The following is a 27,080-nucleotide window of genomic DNA, read 5'->3' on the forward strand; positions in this document are numbered from 1 at the left end:
GTGTGTTGTGTGTGTGTATAGTGTAGGTTTCTTTGAAGATGATTATCGTACTTATAGTGGTCAGAGAGTCTTTTTGTGAACGAAGAAACATACTATTTACCTAGCCTGTACCATGTCTTTCTACGGAAATACGGATCGTAGAATTCGGCGAAAAGGAGATGAGAATTGTCCTCCGATGTGCAGCGATCCAAACTTCAAAACGGCAAAAAATCCTTCAACTAGAAAGGCCAACATTTGCTCAAGAGGAAATACATCACATTTGACCCATTATTCCTCCCCATTTCAAATTTCCCCTAGAAAGGCCAACATTTGCTCAGGAGTAAATGCAGCATGGCTTCACCACATCCCCAGTACCAAAAATGGACATATCCCCCTCCCGCACAAATGGATTGTTCCTAAATCACCCACATTTTATACCCCCATGCAGCAATGGAATATTCCAACCCCTTCTGAATGGGGAACATATAGAACCCTGGTAGAACCCTGAAGTGTTCTATTTGAACTGTCAGTTTGGGATTTGGGTTTTCAAGCTACAATCGCTGTTTTTACTCATAAAAGGTAAATAATAGTATTTAAAAGGATTGAATCTGCATAGTGAATACTTATAGTCTAAGCATTGGTGCCAAGCTACCTTTATGCTGAATTTCGGGTCATTTGGTTTTGGTATTAGCGCATAGGAGCGAAAAATGTACTTTTTTGGTAAAAAAAATAGACAAAAAAGTCCCATTTTTACATAATTTTTAAAGTGACAAACGCCAAAAGCGTGAAAAGAGTTCAGTGGGGTTGTATCAAATGATCTCCTAAACCAAATTTTTAGGTCATTCGGTTTTTAATATTAAAGCAAAGGAGCCGAAATTGTACATTTTTGATCCGAAAATAGCAAAAAATTCCTTTTTTACACAATTTGGAAGCGGGGTACGCCAATAGTGTGATTGTACATGTGTTCAAGGTATCCACATAGCCTTCTGTCGAAGGCAATGAATAGGGAGAAACTAGGCCAACAAAGAGACCATACGATTGAACTGCTTCTAAAATATAATTTACCAGGTAGTGCCGTATGGTTCTCGCGGAAAAAATAGCAGAACTGAATTTACAATTAACTCTGTGAAATGGTTGTATGTACTCTGGTCCTATATTTGCGGCACAATTTTGCTACCAGTTCTAGCTAACATGTCGGAGTCGAACACTTGTAAACTTCAAGTTGCACAGAATAGGGCATGCAGATTGATTTTTAAATGCTCACTAGACACACCTGTCAAGCAGATGCACTCAGATGTGGGTTGGTGGACGGTCAGGGAGAGGTTCGCTGCCAGTACTTTTGATATGTTTTTTTTTTTGAATTCTTAACAGTCACGAACCCCAAAAGAATCTTCAGCTTGATTGGTCCCCTCAATTCTACCCAGAAGTATTCCAAATAGATTTTCCAATTCTTGCAGTTTCAAACTACCTAAAAAAAAAACAAACAGCAATTAGTAAACATTTCTCTACCGCGCCATTAATGTATGGTGGCACCCTGCCACCCAGTATTAAAACACGGAACAGTCCGCATTAATAAAAAAAGGCCATCCACCAGTTGTACATAAGTTAAGTTGTATATATGTTATGTTATGATCGTTTTGTCTAACCTATATATAATCTGTGATGATTATGTATGTTCATTCTCTTTTTTTTTAATTTTGCTGTCAGTAAGTTCCTATGTTTATATGTTTTGAACCCTGGAAGATTAGTCATCGACTAAAAGGTATCGAAATAAACGAAACTCTATCCATTGTTTTCTCATCCGCTGTTATAAACCCTTCACAATCCATCCCGATGGACTGTTTTAGAGCACAGAATTAGCTCCACGAAACAAATTTTAGGACAAGACAAGTAGGAATTTCAACCCACAGGTTGCGTCAACATAATAATGGGCAAATTTATGTATCATTACTTGATCAAATGCAGTCACTTAAGAAGTTTAAGAAATGTAAAAACAAGAGACGGGGAAGGGACATGTTGCCGTTGCTTAGTAAGCAGAGTGCCTTTATCAAGCACGTCGGCAGAACGTGGATGATACTGTATCAGATTCTACGTTTATTGTCCATAGTAGATCTATTTCATTATTATGTGGTTGAGACAGTGGTGGACGTCGGTCTGCGATCAGTTTAATGGATTTTTTTTCAGTTGATATTGTTTTCTAAGTTTCGTTAAATAATTTTTATGTTAACTGTCAGTACAGCCATACTTAACAAGCAGTCTACATCGAGACACGCGGTGCCTTCCATTTCGTCCAGGAGAGTGTGACTGTGTTGTGCACTTTTGGCTGTTTGTTCTGCTTGATTCCCACAGGGTGAATCCTAAGGAATGTCTGTTTGGCGTCTGCTCTGTACCGTCGGGACTATATGTTGCCTTCTCATCACTAACTGTCGTGGTGAAGGTACAGTTACTGTACTTTATACAAGGAACAAAATTAATAAAAAAAACATGTACAGTATCATGTAAAATACGTAACCTAAGTAACTCACAAAATATGTGAAGAGTTAAAATTTTGCTCCAACACAAAAAGTTCGCTCTCACCTAGAGCTTTTAAACAGTCACTTTGGTCTTCAACGAGGATGTGTATAAGGTCGTGGTCGGTTTGTAGCAAGTGGGAGATGAAAATTGCGCTTCTGAAGAGTCCTTAATTTAAGTAAGGACGAACAAACCCTTGAACTTTGTACCTTTGGTCTTTGCTGAAGGCTGCTTGGAGTTGGGTTATCTAGAAGAAGTCGCTTTGTGGATGAAAAGTGATGAAAAATGTCCACAGAACCTCCGTCCTAGCATGCAAGGCACCACACGAGATACTTATTGAAACAGTCTTTTAAAAGCTTGTGGATATTGACAGGACCATCCTGTAAATAGTGAAATTTTTTCTGTTATTGACAGGATGTTCCTGTCAATAGTGCACATTTTCCTACTATTAACAAGATGGTCCTGTCAATAACAGAAGAAATCCACGATGTACAGGACCATCCTGTCAATAGTATGCAAAATTTTCCGTTATTGACAGTACCACCTGTCAATAGTACAATTTTTTCTGTTATTACCTACAAAAATCCTGTCAATATTGGAAAAGAAAATTCCATTTTAAAATGCTTCAAGTATACTATGGGCATGCCAAGTCCATCGCTGCCGACAGATTAAAGTTTTTAACCATTACCTGTTAGGGTTTGACATTACCAATTATTGACAAATAATCCAACTTTGCAGTTAGTTTAATCTATGTGGGCAGATGTTGGCTTCTGATTGATTACTAACAATGCATTGAAAGAATCCTGTCAATAATGAAAAAAGCACAATTGAGAGGAATGGTCCTGTAAATAGTGAATTTTCTTTAATGGACAGGATATGGTCCAGTCAATATTGCAATTTTCTGTTTTTGACAGGATGGTACTGTTCTTTATATGCAGCTTTTCTTCTCTTCAAACCCGTTACGTACAAGTTTTCGGAGATTACAGGGTGCCAGTTTTAGGCCATGGTAAACTTCGTGACACGATGTATCTGTTACTGGCGGGCAGGAAGGCTATAAAGGCGGGATTATTCTAACACCACAATCAGACTACGGGGAACGATCACTTATAGCTTCAGATCAAGGCACTGTTGTCGACACAAACATGCTAAGATGCTATTCACACTTCATCACGCTGTTTATCAGATTTCAAGACATTCGATGCCACAGACATTTAAACTTACCATTTGCATACAAATTTACCATTGCTGTTGGGCGATAGATCGGTATGGGAAGTGTGTTAACAGATCGTGCTATCTTCTCTTCAAGCATATATTTTTAGTTGCATTAATACAGTATCAAATTTGCAGGACAGTATCCATTCACTACCCATTTGGCTGGATAAAAAAAGAAAACATCCCCAAAAAGCCCTCGAAATGCCTAAAAACGTAAAACAGCCGAAGCCTAAACCTCTGATTGTAAATTACCCCTGACTGACACCGATGTATTTTAACGATTGTAGCACTGACATTACAAGGATACAGCCTGCTGTAATTTTAGATTCTAAGCACGTCAAGCAGCTTTGTCTTCCGAGGCAAATTGCAAACATACCACGAACTTCTGCGCATGACAACTTCACAGAAATACCTTCCCCACACGCACCTGTGGTAAACTTCGTGGCAAGATGTACCTGTTACTGGCGGGCTGAGAGGCTATTAAAGCAGGGCCATTTTAACACCACAAGCAGACTGTGGGGACCGAACACTCTTGGCTTCCGATCAAGGCACTGTTGTCGACCAACAGAGGCACTTCAGAAGGCTGTAAAAGCGGGGCCATTTTAACACCACAAGTAGACTGCGGGTAACGAACACTTCTGGCTTCATCAGGTCAAGAAACTGTTGTCGATACAACAAAGGCGCTTCAGTTCAAAAGGCTATAAAATCGGGGCCATTTTAACACCACAAGTAGACTGCGGGAAACGAATATCTGTGGCTTCAGATCAAGGCACTGTTGTCGACACAACAAAGGCGCTTCAGATATATTGTGACTAAGGTAAGATACGAAGACTGTAATACTCTGTGCATTGCATTTTGTTGTTGATTTTTAAAAAGGGTAATGACAGCACAGTTAACAGCATAATATAGCATTGGAGTTGCCAAAAAGCAGTTAGTCCAGCAACTGGATATGATTTTGGAAACGGTCAGACGTTTCAGCTAGTATCCACTAGCTTTCGTCAGTGACGGAGAGACCAGAGAGAGGAGAAATGCAGGTTTATAAGCACAAACTATTGATTGATATGCAAATAAAGTGAATACAATATTTTTGGAAATCGACAAGGGTACAAATGTCAGACAAGTTAAGACAAGATAATGCAAATTAGTCAGAAACCATTGGTATCGATTCTGACTTAGAAAAGTAATTTTAAGTCTGAAATTCGAAATAATATTAGATTTATTTAGGTAAACGCAGTACTGTGTATATTGTCAAGTCTACGTGACCCCTTGGCAATTGTAAGATATGGCTGGGACTTTTAGAAAACGTTGGCTGTATATACGGATAATGGAATTCCATATTTCAACAAGAGGTCGATGATTTCATACCTTCGTCATGTATGAGTTTGGTTTATCAGAAATATGCTGCTGTATATAGTTTGACTTTTATTTTGCTGGTATGTAAACCAAATGATGTGTGACACATAACTCGTAGTACAGAAACACACGTTCTGCGAGTACGGAAATATTCCAACATAGTCACGATGAACGACAGAACCGCCTGGAGATCCATATGCCGAGGCGCTACGCTTCCCTTGGAAGCATGCGGCCTTGAGTGAGTGAGTGAGTGAGTCACGATGATTGTCATTGTCGTTACTACTGGGTGTATCTTTTCGGATTTAGTGTGTTGTGTATTCAATGTTCGGTGTTTTCATTGACTTGCACGTTACTTGAAAGAGTTGTATGCCTTAGAATGGGACGTGGTCTACTGTTTATGCTCGTATTGGGAACACATGCTCCGAGAGAGAGGCGAACAACGTAATAAACATCTGTCTCCCCAGCAGTGAACATCAGTTTCAAATACTCCAATTTGCATGCGATTTATTACTTCTCTCCACACAAGTCGCCTGAGTGGACAGCCTCCGATTACAAAGTCACTTAGACTATAATTGTAAATTTACCTGAAATAAGCTGTCTATGCAAAAACCACCTATCTGAGTGTTTAACTATGGAAAAGTCACATTGACAGGGTAGTCCAACCGCAAAATCATCCATTTAGTCCTAAAATTTAACTTTTTGACCAGCGAAATAAAGTACGAGAAATGTAAACAATGAGAGAATGACCCCTGAACCCTTTGACGGCTAGAAAAACACAAGAGGATGGTATTAGTTTTAAAGCTCTACCGAGCAGTAAAAAAACACTAAAAGCTAGTAATTTTTGAACAATATAGAAAGAAACACTCCGGCTGGAAAATGCCAACAAATATCTACTTATACAAAAAAGATGTTTTCAGTTGGTTTGGATACGCTCTTTAAAGAGTCGGTAAATATCTTACAAGGCAGGAAATACAAGTATAGAGATACCGGACAACCAACATGTTTTTTTTTAATTTTATTGATTATTGATTACAAGTATAGAGATACCGGACAACCAACATGTTTTTAAAAATTTTATTGATTATTGATTACAAGTATACAGATACCGGTCAGCCTACATGTTTTTTTCTTCTAATTTTTATTGATTATACGTTTCGCGTATTCAGGCATATTTTTAAGCCTTTACCCTCGCGTTTGCATGACGTTTATTTCCTCTCCTTGCAGGATAAAGGTCACTATTTTTCACCTGCCAAGGACAAGGACAAAAAGTGAAATAATTGACAGAAAGATAGATTGTTGGGAAAATGGTTGGAGAGAAGGACAAAGAGAGGCAAGGGCAAAAATAACTATAAACATTATGACATATGTGTGGAAACATTAAAATAAATGAAAGTAGAATAGGAATAAACGTTTATATCGATGAATGTACATCGGGGTTGTATATGCAATGATAGTTTTTTTAATACTACGTTTCCATTATTCCACATCAGGCCATGCACGTACGTGTACATGGTACCCCAACATCTGTGATGTAGGGGAACAACCAGCCATTGTCCAGAGTGGCCCTGCTCATCAATATTTCAGATTCAATCAGACAGTGAGATGCCCACATATATAATTAATTGCTCTTGGATCATACCTAGGGTGTAGCAAAATATCAACAATGAATATGGAGAAACTAGGCCCCCAAAGAGACCATATGATTGTACTGCTTCTAAAAATATAATTTACCAGGTAGTGCCGTATGGTTCTCGCGGAAAAAGTAGCAGAACTGAATTTACAATTAACTCTGTAAAATGGTTGTATGTGCTCTGTTCCTTTTTGTGGCACAATTTTGTCTACCAGTTCTAACTAACATGTTGAAGACGATCATTTTTACGCTTCAAGTTTTACAGAATAGGGCATGCAGATTGATTTTGAAATGCTCACTAGACACACCTGTCAAGCAAATGCACTCAGACCTGGGTTTCTTGACGGTCAGAGAAAGGTACGCTACCAGTACTTTCAATATGTTTTTTTAGAATTCTTAACGGTTCCAAACCCCAAAAACATCTACAGCTCCATTGTTCCCGTCTATTCTACCCATAGTATTCAACGAGATTTTCCAATTCTTTCAGTTTCAAACTCCCTAAAAAAAACAGCAAAACGTGAACATTTGTCTACCGCGCCATTAATGTAACACCCTGCCACCCAGTATTAAAACACAGACCAGTCCACATCAATTAAAAAAGTTAAGTTGTAAATATTAAGTTATGATCGTTTTGTCTAACCTATATATAATTTGTGATGTATATTCCTCCTTTTTTTAAATTTTGCTATCAGTAAGTTCGTATGTTTATATGTTTTGAACCCTGGAAGATTAGTCATCGACTAAAAGGTATCAAATTAAACGAAACTCTATCCATTGTTTTCTGAAGCCGCTGTTATAAACACTTCACAATCCATCTCGTTGGATTGTTTTACAGCACAGAATTAGCTCCACAAAAGAAATTGTAAAAGACAAGTAGGAATTTCCACCAACAGGTTGCGTCAGCACAATAATGGGCAAATTTATGTATCATTACTTGATCAAATGCAGTCACTTAAGAAGTTTAAGAAATGTAAAAACAAGAGACGGGGAAGGGACATGTTGCCGTTGCTTAGTAAGCAGAGTGCCTTTATCAAGCACGTCGGCAGAACGTGGATGATACTGTATGAGATTCTACGTTTATTGTCCATAGTAGATCTATTTCATTATTATGTGGTTGAGACAGTGGTGGACGTCGGTCTGCGATCAGTTTAATGGATTTTTTTTCAGTTGATATTGTTTTCTAAGTTTCGTTAAATAATTTTTATGTTAACTGTCAGTACAGCCATACTTAGCAAGCAGTCTACATCGAGACACGCAGTGCCTTCCATTTCGTCCAGGAGGGTGTGACTGTGTTGTGCACTTTTGACTGTTTGTTCTGATTGATTCCCACAGGGTGAATCCTAAGGAATGTCTGTTTGGCGTCTGCTCTGTACCGTCGGGACTATATGTTGCCTTCTCATAACTTCCTGTCGCGGTGAAGGTACAGTTACTGTACTTTATACAAGAAACAAAATTAATAATAAGAAAACATGTATAGTATCATATAAAATACGTAACCTAAGTAACTCACAAAATATGTGTAGAGTTGAAATTTCGATCCAACACAAAAAGTTCTCTCTCACCTAGAGCTTTTAAACAGTCACTCTGGTCTTCAACGAGGATGTGTATGAGGTCGTGGTCAAATTGTAGCAGGTGGGAGATTAAAATTGCGCTTCCGAAGAGTCCTTAATTTAAGGAAGGACGAACAAACCCTTGGACTTTGTACCTTTGGACTTTGCTGAAGGCTGCTTGGAGTTGGGTGATCTATATGGCATGCGCTGAAATGTAAAAAAATGAGATATTGCAGTTACTTTGTTTTTCACCGGCACTGCACGTGACAAGTGGCAACAGTAGAAAATTAAAAAATAAGGTATACGTGTGACGTAATGACGTTACCATCCCCACGACAATCGAGTGTTATCAATTCTTCTCTCTTTTCGCAGGGGCATGGCTGCGACGGGATTCGTCATGGGTCGTGGACGCCACCGGCACACCGTGGGTCATCGACGGAGTGACACACGATGCCGCTAAAGCCTTGGATGGAAACACTGGTACCTACTGGAACGTCAAAAATAGTGAGCAGAACTACACGAACTTTTACATCGTGCTGGACATAGCAGCGCCTCAAACTCTGACTCGCATCGCAGTGAATTGCAACGGAGACACCAATCATGACATCGCAGCCTTCAAGTTGCAAATTTCTCAGGTTGGGAGTCCATACAGCTGGGAGGACGTTGTGTCTGTCGATAACGTGACGGGAGGGACGGACCAGAGGCAAGAGTTCGGCGGGTTCCAGGGAACAGCGCGGTACTGGAGGTTCGTGGTCACCCGGACCCACGGTGGCTGGCAACCCTATCTCACTGAACTCAACCTCTACAGCATCTCGCCAGGTATTTTTCTTCTTTCTTTGGTTGGGCATATAGTCTGATTGCTCCAGTAGCCGGTTTACGTCTTACATTTGGAGAAAAACTTTATATCATTTCTTTGTTAAAATATGGATAATAACATGTATCATAAAATATGTGTTATTTTCTGTGAGATACAGAAGGTCAAAGATGGTCTATGCAGACGATACGATTCCTTTACTTTTCACACCGCAGCATACAGACAATAGAAGACACACTCCAGAACGATTCTGCCCGGTTAGTACAGTGGTTCCTCGCAAACAGACTTTCTTTAACCCTATCTAGGCTGGCCTTTTTTGGGATATTTGGGACGGAGGGTGGGGCTTATTCGCCCCCCCCCCCAAGAACTCATTGCCCAAAACCATGTAGATAGGTTATTCTCGTAAAACATAATGTTTGACACAAGTTTAACTAAAATTGTGTATGATAGAATATTAAGGTCTACTATGTTGCCCATAGCATTACCAGTGACGTAATATGATGAACTCATGCATATTTAAACTATCCCCCATCTTGGATCGTCAATCTTGAATTTTCGAAATTATTTTTTCAACATAAAGCCTACAAATACAATGGAAATAGACAAAATCTCTCCAAATGCAAGTAAATTTTAGTTGGTGCGCACAGGTCCAGAGCTGTCGACCAACACGACCAACTTAATCCAACTGGGACAGAATTTGATACGTTTAATTGGATAGGTAATACTATCTAGGCGTTGTGCTTGACAACGCCCTACTCTGGAGCGACCACTTTCTTCATGTGTCCAAGAAGCTATTTCGAACAATTGGAATAATGAAGTACTTGAGACCATACTTGGACAGACGAGCCCTGCTGACAATATACAGCACATTGTTCCTCCCCCACATCCTATATTACATCACCGTTTGGGACCAAGGGCTAAGAGGCATGTAGATAGACTACAAAAGCTGCAAAATAGAGCGGGTACGGTAGTACTAGGGTGCGAGACCTCTACACCCCCAGTGCAACTGTTCTGAACCTGTTAGGTTGGACCTCGGTAGCACAGCACCACAAACGAGTCAAGTTATTACCTCCATGAAAAATGGAGGTATTGTTTTTGGCGTGTCTGTTTGTCCGTCCGTTTGTGTTTCCGCACATTTGTAGTCAGCATACTACCTTTATGGATTGTGATGATATTTGGTATACTGGTAAGTCTTAGGAAGACAAAGGTTAAGGTCAAATATTGGCCTCCTGGTGGATGACCTTGGTACTGCAGCAGAACTTATTTTGTCCTTAAAATGCAATGGTCTTGACTTTTTGGTAACAGATAGCTTTTCTAATCAGGAATAAGTGTTGTGAGTTGGATCCCCATAGTAGCTTGTTCTGGAACTGTAGGGGGAAACTTTGTGGCGAAATTTTTAAAAGCCAATAAGTTTAGATAGGAACAACGTATTTTCATCTTTTTGGTGTGTAGGTAGCTGAGAGAGAGTTGTACATGATTGAATGCAAATAATGCAAATGTGGACATTTGCATAATTAATGAGAAAATTCTTTCATCACTGTGTTTTATATAATATATTATCCTATCGTGTGTCAACAGCATAACTTGAGAAAGCTTAGATGGATGATCATGATATTTGGTAGGTGGGTAGGTCTTGATGAGACCTGGAAATTATGAGATTTTGGATCCCCTAGCGGCTTTTTATGGTACTGCAGCTGAACTTCCGGTTTTGATATCTCATGATCTACACATGCTGGTTGACGAAATTTGGATAGTAGGTAGCTCTTTGGGGAAGAAGTGGCGTGAGTTTGGGCCCCCTAGCGGCTTGCTCAGGAACTGCAGAGCTATCTGTTTGAAAATATTCAAAAGAGGATAACTCAAGAACCGGTGGAAGGATCGTCGTGATTTTTGGTATGTAGATAGCTTACGTGATTCTTGGTATAATTTTGCGGCAATTATGCAAATCTGGATGTTTAATTTATGCAAGTTTGCATAATTAATGGAGACATTCTATAAATCAGCTGCGTTACATTAAAGGACTATTCAAGCTTGTGACATGTAATTTAGAACGAGAGAAACACAGGCAGATATTGATTATGTAAATTTACATTTAATTTGCATAATTAATGAGAAAATGTAATAACTCCATAATGCTTACTGCCTGGAAATTCATACTTGGGGTGGCTGGTGTCTTTTCCAAATTTAAAGTGACCAGTGTTACCATAGTAACGTACGGACCTCCCACGACGCTCTTTTCTGAACTTGCTCTTCCTATCGTCAACGGTAACTTGCTCAGCAAAAATCGAGAATATCCATTTGCAGATTCACGAATAACAATAACGACCACCACAAAAGGTCAAATTTAAGGACATAGGAACGAGGCGCATATCAGAACTTGACCTCCGTATTCTCAACGGCGACTTGTCCACTAAAAATCATAGACAACCACGGAAGGATTCCCGAATTATCTGACGAACAACAAAAAACGCAAACAACAAAGCTCAGCTTCAGTAACGTAAGAAGCCCCCACGAAGCCCATTTCTGGCCATCGCAATGCCCATCACTAAGACAACCTGCCTGCCAAAAATCGTGAACCACGGACCATGCCTTCAAACTTTATCGTGCATAATCTGCAAAACAGTGCAAAAACGATTTCATTGCCTTCTGTCTAAGGCAATAACTAAACAAATCTGTTCATTACTCTGTGAAAGAGGCCTGGACCTCCGAAAGGAGTGTTGTGAACAGCCGTTTTTCGTGTTCGCAGCTGCATGTAGAACACGGGGTTCCCTTTGCGCAATCGGCATGCAACTTGATACGCCGTCTGCGGGCATGCCGGTGTTGATGCACGAATTGACGTTGCTGCTTTCGCGGTCAATGTAATATTCCAAATGCACCACTACAATTATGAGGCAGATTGGAATGGTCCAGAAAAACCCGTTGTTTGGAATAGCGGGGGGTCGGGCAAAGTTCAGGCAGATGTAAGGAGGGGCATATAAGTGGTACCAGATGTTTTTGCCGATGCGTTTCACCGAATCTTTAACATGTTGGCAGCCAAAACGCACTGTTCTGTACGCAGCATTTCTGTGTAATGTAATCTATAACAAACACACAGACACACAGGCAGACAAACACACTAACACAACAAAAACAATACCTCAATTTTTCATGGAGGTAACTCTGGAGGTAAAAGAAATCGTATCAACTGCTAAGTAATGAAAATGTTGTCTCAAAGACACAGAGAGTTTTTACATATCTGACATGAGGAGGAAGTGAGTTCCAGAGGACTGCACCGTAAAAAGGGAGCGATCTCCTTTTGTGCTTCAATCGTGCTTTTGGCAGCTTTAGCCCCCCGACCCGTGTAGTCGGGTGTTGTGTGTAGGGGTACCAGCGGAATCTTGTGAATAGTAATAGTTTAGAGATGTTTGGAGGTGACATTCCAATAATTGTTTTAAACATAAAACAAGAATTCAAAGATCTCATACCTCTATAAAATATATGAGTTTTTGTACATGTTCTTTTGTCTCATTGACTATGGAAATAAGGTCGCATAGTGGTGTTAACCTTTAAGTAACTTACACATGTCACAAGATATAAAATTCCCATCATTCATTAATAAGGAGTCACAGAATTTTCGCGGTAATTATGCAAATTAGGTCATTATTTGCATAATTGGTATCTGTTGAAGTTCCGCCTGCCACAGATTAAATAGATTGCATGTTTATTATATAAAACACAGTGACGATAGGCTATTAAAAACTCATCTGTTTAGCCAGTGTAATCCTCAAATACACATAGGGGAGATGAAACCCCCAAGCCATCCGCTACTGGATACCAGCATGGCGATCACAAGTATTTAGAGGCCAATAACAGGTCAAACCATGAAACATGTCACACTTTTAGGCCATATTTGAAAAAAATATACATTCTTCTGTCCTTCTTACCAGAACACTGGGCCTTTCTGAGCAAAATTTGCCCAGGAAAAAAAAATTATCTCAAAAAGAAGTACCAAAATAAATCGGTGTACACACTGCTAGTTCTGCGCATGACGATTTGCACTTTGGAATCGCCCTCTACGGACGTGACCTGACCTGCAGCCGACTAACCCGGAAAGCCAGTTGCGTAATACTGCGCATTTATACAAGAACTGCAAAACCTTCACAATTCAAATCATACAGTCTCAAACCCGATACATTACGTCTGGCTGACGCTTTTATCAGGCTTTCTACCCAGCCTTCAAGAATATTCGCTGTACTACTTTCTATACCCGCGTTACAGACACCGGGGGTCACCCATTAATACTGTGTGCTGCTACCATACAGCATTGCTAGCTCTGTTCTTTGGGCATAGCAAAAAGACCCATTTTACACAATTTTATAGTGGTGTATGCCAAACTATGTCTTAAGTTCATTTGGCATTTGCCTAAGACACATCTATAACAAATTTCAGGTCGTTTGGTTTTAATACAAGGGCATTAAAGCTTTTTGTCTGGAGAGAGCAGAAAAACTTATTTTACACATATTCAAAGTAGTGTTTACCAAAAATGTGAGTATAGCTCTTTGGGCATACGTCAAAGGCACTCCCATACCAAATTTTAGGTCATTTGGTTGTAATATTAGGTCACAGGAGCCAAAAATGTACATTTTTGTCTGAAAATAGCAGAAAAGACCTCTTTCACACCATTTTCAAGTGATGTATGCCAAAGCTGCAAATGTCATTCTTTGAGCATATGCTCAAGGCACCCCTGTACCAAATGATGAATTCTGCATTCCGTATTTCCGTAGAAAGACATGGTACAAGGTAGGTAAATAGTATGTTGCTTCGTTCACAAAAAGACTCTCTGACCACTATAACTACGATAATCATCTTCAAAAAGCCTACACTATACATACACACAACACCCACCAAAACAATATCACACTGTCGAAGGCATGAGCCCTCGGAACTCTAGTGTTGTGTATGTTTTCTGGTGATGGTGGTAAGAATCTCTACAAAAAGCAGTTGCCACTAATACCTATTATGGCGACACCAATACACGTTTTACTCCTGAGGTCGCCCATATGTGTTTTCTGCGGCTGAAACCAAACACATCGTAAACTACATGTATTGACCATTATTTGGCAGACGTAAATATCTGTTTGTCTATCCTTTTTTTTATAGCAGCTACCACGAAATGGCGCAGCGATTGGCGCTGTGGAGCCGGTTACACTACAGCAGACGGGAGGACCGCTGAGTGTGACCCTGACAGTAACGTCCCGTGCTGCTCTAACACTAACTGGTGTGGGATCTCGGCAGATCACTGTAGCTGTGAGGGCTGTGTCGACTACCGTAAAAAGGGTCTGTATTTAATAAATCATACATTCATGTGTGTTTATGTTTATGGTCATGTTTACTAGAATTTTCCTAAACATTCTTCCATACTAAGTAAGCTATAAGGCTGTCCCCTCTGTGTCTGGATGTTGGTTAGGAGTCCTTGTGGCGAGTCGGTTCCTGTATGATAAAACTAATCATTTACCACCAAGCCATATCACTAAGGAACATGTCACATGATTATGACGTGATAAGAAGGAACTTCGGTCCGAGCCCCAAGATGGTTGCCTAAGCGAGTAAGTGCACGTCAGTATCAACTTCCATACTATGTTAACCCTCAAACACCCGAACTTTTTTGACAATAATGCCCGAATGGGGTCCAAATGGACCCCATTTGGACCGTTTTGCCAGTGTAATCCTCAAATACACATAGGGGAGATGAAACCCCCAAGCCATCCGCTACTAGATACCAGCATGGCGATCACAAGTATTTAGAGGCCAAATGGACCCCATTTGGTTTCTTTCAAATTTATATTCCTTTTTGCATCCTTTCAGTGACCTCTGCACATATATTGGTTAAACATATCAAGACGTTTATTTTGGCATGATTAAGTGTTAAAAAATTCCAACTCATTATCATAATTTATGCAAAAATAGGATGAGGCCTGCAGGCATAAACATGGCCTTTGACCATATGATTGTAAAATTGTCAAACCTCTGAAAACTTGATGAAATAATTCCTGAGGTTGAAAAGGTTACTTGGCAAACTGCAAAATATTAAAGCAATAATGCTTCATTCGGGTGTTTGGGCGTTAAGATAAAACACCTTAAGCCTTGAAGAAAAAATATCGCCAAAACATATCTGAAGTAGTGAGGAATATTGTGGATGAAACGCAACATGACGGTGGGCGAGGGATACGTTAAAATTTGAGAAAAAGGACTGGGACTAGCTACTTGAAATACTACAAAGACTTGAACCACGTGTGAAGGAGCTCGACGGTAGTCTCACCAAAACCAACACTGACAACGTGGAGATCATCAAATCACTCGAGTTTACGCAGGGAAACGTAAATGACATCACAGGGAGGCTGGACTCACAGCAAAGAGAGCAGGAAGACATGGCTAAAGATGTCACTGAGCTGGAGATGTATAGGCGTAGGTGGAACCCGATCTTCCACGGTATCCAAGAAACGGAAAGGGGAAACTGTACCAGGAAAGTGATGGATTTTAAAAGTGAAGAATTGAACATCAACACAGGGGAGATGAAAATGTGCGCGGTACTACGTCTAGGAAAGCCTTGTAACCTTCAAACCCGGCCAGTTATTGCAGAGCCGACAGTGTAGAAAAAAAACGCACAGATCAAGGACAACCGCATCTTCATAACCGACGTCCTGCCGGCAAAAGTCCGTGAGCTAAGGAGAAACATATAATAATAGTCGTAATCATCCTGGTGCCTGCCCTAAAACGAGTCAAGGAAGGAGGTAAGAGAGAAATGATTGTTGGGAACAAACTCGTCATCGAAAGCAAACAATACGGACACAGGAAGATTCCTTGAATGGAACTGCTTCAGATCCTGTAAGAGAAGAAGGCGGAAAAAGAAGAAGAACTACAGAAAACCAGACGCAGACGCAGACCCACAGAAAATGTGAGAACCCAACTCGGCCAAGAACTGACAAACTCACCGCGGCAAACAAGTCGTACCCTACAGATACCGCCTTACCTACAGGCATGACTATTATGACTCCAAACTACCAAAATAGAGGACCAGGATTTTGGCGTTTTAACAATAGTTATATTTTAGACAAAATCTTCACAACAGCAATGACAGACACCATTACATATTTAATAGAAAAGCTGAAAGACATGCAATATCCTGGTCTTCGATGGGAACTCATGAAAATGGAGATAAGAACCTTTAAAAGAGCATACTCTAAAAAAGGAAAGCACGAATGCGCAGAGATGAAGAGAGAGCAAGAACTAGAAAATAAACTCATAGACTTAATATATGAACGCGATTATGGACTACATGTGGCACCCGTCTCATTCTCATCCATTTGGACGAAAAGATGATAGATGATAAGAAAAGAGTACCAGGCAAGGCCTCTTAGTATCTGTGAATTGTCTGATGATGAATATACAACAAATTTATTATAGATAAGTATTACATGTAGATTGGACTTCACAGGAAGTTTAGTGAACTGTCAACTAACAGCCCGCTGGCTGGTAATCCAGACAGGCATTGTAGTCACAGGACCACCATGTTTGATCATGTGTGGGAAGTCAGCTGAAAAGTTCATAGTTTGTGATCATTGGAAAACGATGCGATGCATTTTCTCTCCGTAAATACAATATTCTGGGATACTATGGGGTTTTGCCAAATAACTATAAAGACAGATAAAAATAATAAAGGGGCCTTGTTTTAGTTATGTTGTGAAAGTTATCTAGTGATTTTGAGAAGAATAACACAAAAAATCAGATGCTGGGGTCGCCCATATGTGTTTTCTGCGGCTAAAACCATACACAGAGTAAATTATTGGCCATTATTTGGCAAAGGTAAAAATTTGTTTTTCTATCCTTTTATAATAGGCCAGAAATGGCGTGACGATTGGCGCTGTGGAGCCGGTTACACTACAGCAGACGGGAGGACCGCTGAGTGTGACCCTGACAGTAACGCCCCGTGCTGCTCTGACACTAACTATTGTGGGAACTCCATTCATCACTGTAGCTGTGCGTACTGTGTCGACTACCGTGAAACGGGTCTGTATTGAATAAATCATTAATGTATGTGTGTTTACGTTTATGTTTAAGATTTCCCTTGACATTCTTCAATATTGGGTAAGCTATAAGGCTGTCTCCTCTGTGTCTGCATATTGGACGTCTAGGTGTTGATTTGGAGTCATTGTGGCGAGTCGGGTCCTGTATGATAAACCCAAAGCATCATTTACTACCATTGAACATGTCACATGATTATAATGTAATAAGAAACTAGAAAGGCCAATATTTGCTTTGGAGCAAATACAGCGATGGGTTCACCACATTTTACGACATGGCAGGGAAAGAATGGGAAACACAAGGGAAAACAATGATTTACATTGATATAACTATAATATGAAGTAAAATACAACTAAAACAACAGTTGGATAGCTATTCCCTACTTTATTGGTTAGGATTTTTAATTGCATAATGCAAACTGTTGATTTTCAAAATAAAAAAAAACGTCCATGCCCGGCATTCCAATGCTGGAGCAGGAAAGCTTGAAATACCTACCAAAACACTTGAATACAGACATACTGTCAGTATGGAAATGCTTCTGTGCAGGTGTTAATCAAGTTAAATCCCAACAGCCAATCAGCAAGAGGTATAGAGGAAAGCTGCATGCCTATTGGTTGATGCCCTGCATTCCATTCTGATGACTCATGCCCAAACGTGGTAAACAAGGCAGACTAACACAGTAATACATTTGCTATAACACAGCCAAAAAACTCAAATAAAACCATTCTAAAAGCCTGTATCACAATAATTTAAAAAACGCCTAGGGGTATTTGCCCACTGTACCTCCATACCAAATTTCAGGACCTTAGGCCCTAAAATGAAGAAGCTGAATCCATTTAAAGATATGGCAGGAGGAGGAGAAGGAGAAGAAACATCAGAAAAAGCAATATGGTTTCACCACACCACTTCGTGGTGTGGTGAACCCATAATTACCACCTTACATTAAGACAATTTAGGGTAAATAAATCGATTGAAAGTTTATTTATATGGCAGACTATACGCCATATAAGATTAGATCCCATTTGTCCTCATTACTACTGTTCGGATTTTTCAAAATCGCTAAAAATTAACAGTAAAGGGTAGCAGAAAATGTGTTAAACTGGTTTGTCAGGACTTATATGTAACTTTACAATGATAACAATAATAATTGGTAACGGATACTGGTTATGTCTACATCTTGACAAATTTTAAGTAACTTTTTTCACACACGGTGGTCTGGTTGCAAGGGTAGACTGCCCGTTGTTCTGAGAATAGGCCCCTCCCACTAGGTGTCTGGTCAGCAAACCTCCAAAACATCGTGCGCTGAGCCTGGATATTTCTGAGATTTTTCAGATTTTGGCTGTCCAGAAGATTTGAACTTATTTTTGCCTTCGACGAGGCTATAAAATTATTTTGGCACTGTTTGGCAGATTATGCATGATATATTTTGAAGGCATGGCCCAAAGTTCACGATTTTTAGCAGGCAGGTTGTCTTAGTGATGGGCATTGTCAAGGCCAAAAATGGGCTTCGTGGAATGTTCTTACTTGACTGGAGCCGACCTTTTGCGTTTGTGTTTTTTGTTGTACTCCAGATAACTCGGGAATCCTTAAATGGTTGTCTATGATTTTTAGTTGGCAAGTTACCGTTGGGAATGCGAAGGTCAAGTTCGGAAATGGGCCTCGTGGGGGGTTCCCATGTCATTGAATTTGACCTTTTGTGTTGTTCGTTATTGTTGTTAGCAGGATAATTCATGAAGTCGCAAATGGATGTTCACGATTTTTTGTGAGCAAGTTACCGTTGACGATAGGAAGATCAAGTTTGGAAATGGGCGTCGTTGGAGGTTCGTAAGTTACTGTAGTGGGCTTTTGGTGATTGTTTTTTAGTTTTTAATTAGTTGTAGAATAGGAATTTTTTTTAATTTTTTTGTGAATAGGTTGAGGGGTTTGTTTAGATTGAGGGTTTGAAGTTTGGAGTCTGTAATAGGTTGTGGGTTAATATAATAGAACAATTTATGTGCACATCTTTGAGTATAGGCGAAGTTTTTGCCCTTTTATGTAGTTGGTTAAACTAACAACAGCATAGTCAGGGTTAAGTAGGTTAAGCTAACAAAAGCACAGCAAGGGTCTAGAGTTGTTTGTTGAAATAACAGTAATCCTCAAGTGTTCCTTTAACAATCGAAGCTACCCTGGAAACAGTCCTGACAAGGTAGTAAATTAAATATATATAAAAAATAGGTTCAATTTTAAGTGTTGGAAACTGCATAACAAGTGCTTGTTAAACTACTTGTAATTAGTGGACCATGACACAGCATTCAAAGTGCATGTTTTTTTTTTACTATTTGGTAAACATTACTTTATACCCTCGCAAACCTATGCCGTACAGTGGAAACATACTAGAATGTGTTTCCCCTATGTTTCCACTGTTGGACTAAAGGAAACACGCAGGGATTTGAGGAAACACACTGGAAAACATATAGATAATCCGTGACCAACTTCTCCGCCCATGGAAACACAATGAGCTGTCACAGGGCTCCTTGTGTTTCAGATCCAGCATGCGGCTGTGGCACAAGAGTCCTATTGTTTGTTTAAGTAAGTCCTGACTCAGGGTAGTTAGCACTCAAGATGTTGGTGACAAATTTGGGTCAGGAGTGTGATAAACACTGTTTACTGTCAAAATACAGTGACAAACTCAACAAGTTCCACAGTCCCACCTCAGGAAAGTCACAATTATGGTGGTGGAAGGTGGAGAAAATTTTTCTCCTCTTGTTACCAACAAATGTCTGGTTGCTTCTATAAGATGGCAGGATGCCTGGAGTGCAAGCAAGTCCCAACTGTGGGGACGTTGTGGGTTTTGGTTCCTGACTGACACAGCAATCATGTCAGTGGACTGGTCTCTACACCTTGTTTAGGAAATCATTGGGACAAGCATAAACCAATCAGTCAACTTTATTCACCATCAGTACATTTTTTTAAAAGTAAGCATTGATACTGTATCAATTGTGCACTGCCAATGTGTAACAATGTCTCCGGACTGTGCACTTGTGATTTGGGACTGCCTTCCTATTTTTAAACTCATATCTACATGTATATACAAACTGCAAACAAACCTTTTGAGTTGCAATTTGACAAAATTCTTTATATTAATTAGTATTTCTGCAAATATGCACGTATGCTCCTCCCTGCAACATTTGACAGCTTGACCTCCTAAGGCCCCTAAGCTGCCCTGACTGACCTAAAACTGTCTACAGTCTGAGGTACTGGTTTTTCGTTCCCCTTTATACCGAATATATTTTCAGAAATTGTGTTGCAATATTAACACAACTCACTAGTTCTGATGATCTAGACTCTAGGCTCAAGTGGCAATCTGTCAAGGAGAGAATGTACGCCACCACCTTAAGTGCCTTCGACAAACTTGTCACAGTCAAACAACCATAGAGTATATAGAGCAGAGTTAGTACCACTCATATCTCACACCAACACAACACCAGATTGTCAAACAAAGGAGGCTTCACACTACCCAAACCCAGAACCAAAGCCCTGACTAGATCATTTCTTTACAGATGCACAAAAGCGTATAGCACACTACGTATTAACTTAATCACAACCGACTGTGCTGTATTCAAAACAAGAATAAGAGATTGGGCTATGACTCAAAGCAAATCCTCATCATTGAGCCTATGGTGGTAACAAACATTTGTTTCATGTCCCACTCTTGTATGTAATTGTCTTGTGCGTTTCTTATACTTAATAATATGTAAAGTCCACACAATTCAGGAGTACTATGTACCCCTGCTATGTTGACTATTCTTAATAAAATTGGAAAAAAAATTGAAAAAACATAAGCTACACCAGATCTCTTATTGTATAGAATGTTTTATTTGATTTTGTATAAGTTATTTTGTCTCTGCTGCTACCTTTCAGTTATTTTAATGGCTGATCAATTTGTTATATTTATCTTTGGAATTATGATCAGTTGGACATTATGTTCTATTTAGTTATTTATGTAATTTATACCTTTGTTAATTTTGTGGGCACCTTTGTTGTTTACGTATAATGCTGGATTATTTTCATATTATTTTGTGCTTTTTTAGGTCGACCTCTGACCTCTCCTTTTGATTTTAAAGTTACATTATTATTTTGTAATCATCATTATGTGCAAGTTTTGTTATTTATGTTTCATTTTATTGACCCCAGGAAGAATAGTGATTTTAAGCACTAATGGGGATTGAAACAAACAAACAAACAAACAAACAAACAAGACAGACTCCAGCCTAAAAGAGCATATTTGGATATATGACTGTAGGTGGTTAAGTTTGTCATTTTGTAACATTTTGTAATGCTGCTTCTTAGAAAACAGCCTCCAGTAATTCCGGACTTCCAGGTTAATTACAGACTACTTCCCATATCTGAGCAATATTACATCAAGATGAGCTAATGTCGTTAACTACAGGTAAAAACGATGTAAGAAATACGTAGCAGCCGAATTCTACGGTAGAAAGACATTGTACAGGCTAGGCAAATAGTATGTTGCTTTGTTCACAAAAGGACTCTCTGGCCACTATACATGTAACTACGATAATCATCTTCAAGAAACCTACACCATACACATACACAACACCCACCAAAACAATATCACACTGTCGAAGGCATGAGCCCTCCGAACTCTATCTTTTTTAAATTTTCGATACATTTTCTACAATATTCCCTTTCAGCGAGAATGTACAAGCAAAGACGCCAAAAAATAGAAAGGCCGACATTTCTTTTAGAGCAAATGTGGCTGATGGCTTCACCACATTTTACGATATGGCAGGGAAAGAAGGAGAAACACAAGGGAAAACAATTATTTACATTGATATAATTATAGTATGAAGTGACAGTTAGATGGCTATCCCATACATTATTGGTTAGGATTTTCAATTGCATAATGCAAACTGTTGATTTTTAAGATAAAAGAAGCGTTCATGCCCCGCATTCCAATGCTGGAACAGGAAAGCTTACCGCGATATTCCACGAGACGTCCCGCAATATCCCGCAGGAGGTCCCGCAATCTCCCGCACTCGAGTGGAAGGTGGCGCTTCGTAACTTGCGCCCAGAAATGCCGGACAGTTTTGTAAATATTGTAAATATAACGATCTTTAATTTGGATATATTGAGACATACGTTTGCAATGAACAGTTTCATGTTTCATGTGTAGTTTTGAGTAAAATCAGCGCGAGGATTGACGAGAATGTAGCGGATGCGATGAAAATGTTAGGGTTTATTTAAAAAATGAAGTATTTTTGAAAATTAAATATAGACGATTCTATATGGCGGATAGTTTAAATATGCATGGCGTCATTATATGATGTCATTGGTGTTGCTATGGTAAAATCGTCGGCAGAACGTACTGCACCTGCAGGAAACATGTATATAGTACTTTGGCAGAACGTCTCATATACGGTCTTATTCGCGCATATAAGGAAAACATTGCGTCTGTAGTTTCCAAATATTATCTTGGAAAAAAATCCTCTGCAACAGACAAAATTTTAATGCAACGTTGACCAAAAATCCAGCGAAAAACGTGAAAATACAGTGTTCTGCGCAGGCGCAGTGCGTTCTGCCGACGTGCTTATCCAAACGGTTTTAAGCAATAAAACCCATATGAATGTCGTCATAATGATGTTCTTTTATGCCAGAACGACATCAAAATTATTGTTATTATTGATTATCACTAGTACACTCTCTAAAAATTAATGGCCATAAAATATACCGTTCACGAGATCTGGGGGGGGGGGCAATGCTCCCTTCTCAGCCCAGTCTAGATAGTGTTACAGGACGGAAATAAAAACCTCATTATCTTCATTATCTTGCGCTCAGCCATTAGCAAAATTAGAGTTAGCGCCCATCCTTTGGAGATAGAGAGAGGCCGGTATAGAAGGCTACCTGTATGTGAACGAATGTGTAAATATTGTAATGCAAAGGCTGTGGAAGACGAAATACACTTTATCTCAAATTGTTCCTTTCATAGCAACGCTCGAAATGAGTTAACTATTCAAACTTCTACAATTTATCCCAATTTTACTAAACTTACAGACCAAGAAAAAACTATTCTTCTTTTAACTTCCCAAAACCCACTAATTTTAGAAAAGGTGGGACATTACGTCTTCCGTAGTCTAAAAAAGAGAAGTCAAACCCCTTAGACATAGTTTTAGACATAGCTATAGCTCTAGACAACTACCTTTCATCATGTAGATTTTAGTTATTTTATACTACGTTTCATTGTTCTTTTATGTTTGTAATCTGCAATTAGCCCCCCGGGCAAGAATTTGCAATAAACTTCTATTATCTTGTTGTGTGATCGCTCATGCAAGGTGGCACCCATTGCCCTGTTCTTAACAACCTATACCTGTCCGAATCGAGGAAGACGGCCGTTGTTACATTCCAAAACATGTTAGTCCAAATCTTGTTTTGGAATGGATCGCGTTTTGGAATGTGGCAGGCTTTCAAAACGTTTTATTCCAAATCACAGCACAGCTGGACCACGATTCGTAAAGTTCCAAAAAGTGACTGGCCAAGCTGTCAATCTTGAATGATTAACCTGGCATGATTTTATCACCACCGGTGCGTGGTTCTTGTTCGGTCGCTCTCGTATTAGTTTCTCATTTTTTCCGCTGATTGAATCATGTGATACTTGGTTATGTACATAAGCTTGTAATACACTAATAATTTAGTTAGAAATGTGGTCTGAACGGCCCAGCTAGCATATATGGGGATGTTGAGTTACCCCCATGGCCGCGGAAAAACTAAACAGTTACTAGTAAACTACCAGATTTGGCGATAAATATCCTCCTATATATCATGATAGATCAAATTTAAATAGATAGATATAGATAGATAGATAGATAGATAGATAGATAGATAGATAGATAGATAGATAGATAGATAGATAGATAGATAGATAGATAGATAGATAGATAGATAGTCCTTTCTCTAGCCACGATATGGAATATTCCGAAACGTGCTCCAGATATGTTTTGGAATATGTTGGAATTTTGTCTCCTTTCTCCAGGAACATCACGAACACAGAAAACTTAATGTTTTGGTGTCAAATTTCATATTTTTTTTCAAAACGTCACGTATCCAGGCCATACGACTACTAGTGGCATCATTTCCATGTAAAAAATACGGACGTAAAAAAAAACGTCACGTTATCCTGATAACAAACGAAAAACACAATAGGTCCACAGCTGTAACGTAGGGACCCGACCTCCCACGAAGTCCATTTTTCACTTGATCTTGGTGTCCTGAACGGTATCCTGCCTGTCAAAAAACACGAACATCAATAACCCATGCCTTCGCGAGTTATGCCGCTAAATTCATTTAAACCGTTCTGACGAAGGCAAATATCTCTACAAAATTCCCGGCGCTCGACCTGCATATACCTATACTCTCCTATGACTAACTTGTAATGATTTAGTGAAACATGTTTTCCTAATATTTCATTATGAATTAGCCGTTGTTTTATATGCACAAAAACGCCTCCGATCGTCTTTATTCACTTAAAAATCTCCGCATGAGGAACGTACGGTAAGTATAAACAAGAAGACGGTACGTACATTACACTGAAGATAATAGTCTTCTCACCTGATACAGGTGTCAATATCGCCCTGGGGAAGCCATCTTTTCAAACCAGCACCCGTACCACAAGCGAGACAGCAGGACGAGCTGTAGACGGGAACACTGATGGCTTCGCTCAGCCTGGCTCCTGTACACATACTGCTGATGGGGGAGAGACTGATCCAAGCTGGTGGGTGGATCTTGGTCAGTGGTATAGGGTTGGCAGGTAAGTGTACAACTTGTATGTTTCACCAACTGATATACGTAAGCATGAAATGCAGACAAAGAATCAATGTAAATATTAATAAACAAGCTTTCTAATGATGTATAACTCCATTTATTAAACATTAACCGAAATATTATTAATCAAATGTAAGTTTCCAACCTTTTTGCGCTGAGTATTTCTTTGACGTATTCAAAGTGTGCTCTAGTGAAAATAAAACATTAAAATTTTTTACTTTCCATTTAGGTTAGTAAAATGTGAACTTACTGAACTTAATTGTACATTTAGTAGCAACAGTCTACAAATTATACTCTATAGTCTGTTTCATGTAGGTGTGTTAATCAATACTTGCCTTGGCAAATAAAGGTCGTAGGACGCAAGTCCCAGGACCTTCTCGGTACGATATTGTATTGTATTGTATTACATTAGGCCACACCAATTTAATTTGTTGGTTCTCGGAATCGCCGCTATCAGATTTCGCAGAATGAAAAAAAAAAATCAATTTCTCATAGGCTCCGCCCCAGAGGAGTTGTCAAAAAATAGATCACACCACCAAAACCTGCAGTTTTATCAAGGGATGATAGGTGTCTCTCTTACCAGTTGGTCATGTGACGTATGGGAACCAATAGAAGGGCTCTATTTTGCATAACAAAATGGCGGTCAGTTTTGAGAGAAGAAACTTCGTCCAAGTTGCTATTAAACCTCCTTGCTTGAATGTAGGCTTCAAGAAGTAAGAAAATAATAGTGGCCGGAGATGTAGGAAAGCCACAATTTATGATGTTGTCAGAATTTCTGGTGTTGAAATTCTAGGGGTGGAAAAATTTGCAGAACTTGAGCTGGAACCAAAACAACTTTCTGCCGGTGGGTTTGATGTCCTTGCATGGTTTGATGAACTAGTATCCTATGTTGTCCTTGTTATGTGATGAGCGAACCCAATATATTATTCTGAACCGATTTAGCTATTGAGACTGCTATTCAGACTATTTTTTAGTTTATACAATCCAGGATTGTAGCCCTGTTAAGACATCATCATTATCATAACTTAATAAAATCAAATACATGTAACTGTTAGGTGGAAATAAGATCATGGTTATGAAAAGAGCAACATATGCATACATAGCAGTAATTAAATATATATATATATATTTTTTTGCTTTTCTGTATACTGTACCTTGTACCTTTCATTCAACACGAGAGCCCCCGGGCCCCTATTCCAGCCCTGGCTTTACCATCTAGACTTCACAGCTTTTTTTTTTTCGCCCTGTCGCTTCATTTTTTTCCTGAAAAAATCCGAGAACCAACAAATTAAATTGGTGTGGCCTTATATAATTATAAAACTCCATTGCTATGGCTTTGTTTTCAATAAAAACAGGGTCACAATCTTCAATCGCCAAGACTGTTGTCAGGAACAACTCAACCCCTTCAACATCCACATTGGGGATTCCGACCAGGTCAGCACGAACCCTAAGTGTGGTGGTGATCATGAAATTGACGTGAACCAGCGGTCCATTTCCGTCTCATGTCAGGGGATGAGGGGCCGGTACGTGGGCGTCCGTCTTCCCGGACCCTACCGAACACTGACCTTTTGTGAATTTCAAGTCTTTTTAGGTAGGTCTTGGCTACATTTACTTGGCATAGTTATGATATAATAAAAGGGTATTATGTGACATGATAACATTTTTGTGTCTAAATTACGTACTTTTAAACGTTAATTTCCGTTTCGAAATCGTAACTAAAATCGTAAGTTTGAGTTCAATGCATCAGGTATGTCATGTCATACTTCACGTATGGCAAAAGGTACGTACAAACATATACGTTACGTACATCATTCTGCAACGTATCCAAACATTTTGCCATACGTGAGGGAATGCATGGTATACGTGACGTTTTGGCCCCAAAACGGGACGTATAGATCCAGAAACGTGACATTTTTAGCATAAGTAATGTTGACATAGAAATGATGTCATAAACAGTTTAATTTGTGTGGAAATTGCTGCTGCTTTGTTTGCAGAACCACATGTACGTACGTACGCCCATACGTTTTGCAAACATGACGTTATATGGCATCAGTTCCGTGTCAAAATTACGTAAAACCGCCAGGGGACTATACGCCCCGTTTTCTGGATCGATGCGTCATGTATACCACATAATACGTCATGTATTTCAAAATGCAGT

The 27,080-nt window shown here is 39.4% G+C and overlaps 1 protein-coding gene across 1 annotated transcript in view; it reads left to right on the forward strand.

The window, feature by feature from the left end:
• The first annotated feature begins 2,343 nt into the window (after positions 1-2,343).
• LOC109464761 overlaps positions 2,344-27,080 on the forward strand; it is a 50,363-nt gene continuing 25,626 nt past the window's right edge. The window contains exons 1-2 of the mRNA XM_019761835.1: positions 2,344-2,416; positions 8,608-9,054. Coding sequence (XP_019617394.1) covers positions 2,344-2,416; positions 8,608-9,054 — 520 coding nt within the window. The remainder of the gene's footprint in view (positions 2,417-8,607; positions 9,055-27,080) is intronic.

Source organism: Branchiostoma belcheri, unplaced genomic scaffold (assembly GCF_001625305.1).
Source record: "Branchiostoma belcheri isolate BF01 breed outbred unplaced genomic scaffold, Haploidv18h27 scaffold140, whole genome shotgun sequence".
Taxonomy (NCBI): domain Eukaryota; kingdom Metazoa; phylum Chordata; class Leptocardii; order Amphioxiformes; family Branchiostomatidae; genus Branchiostoma; species Branchiostoma belcheri.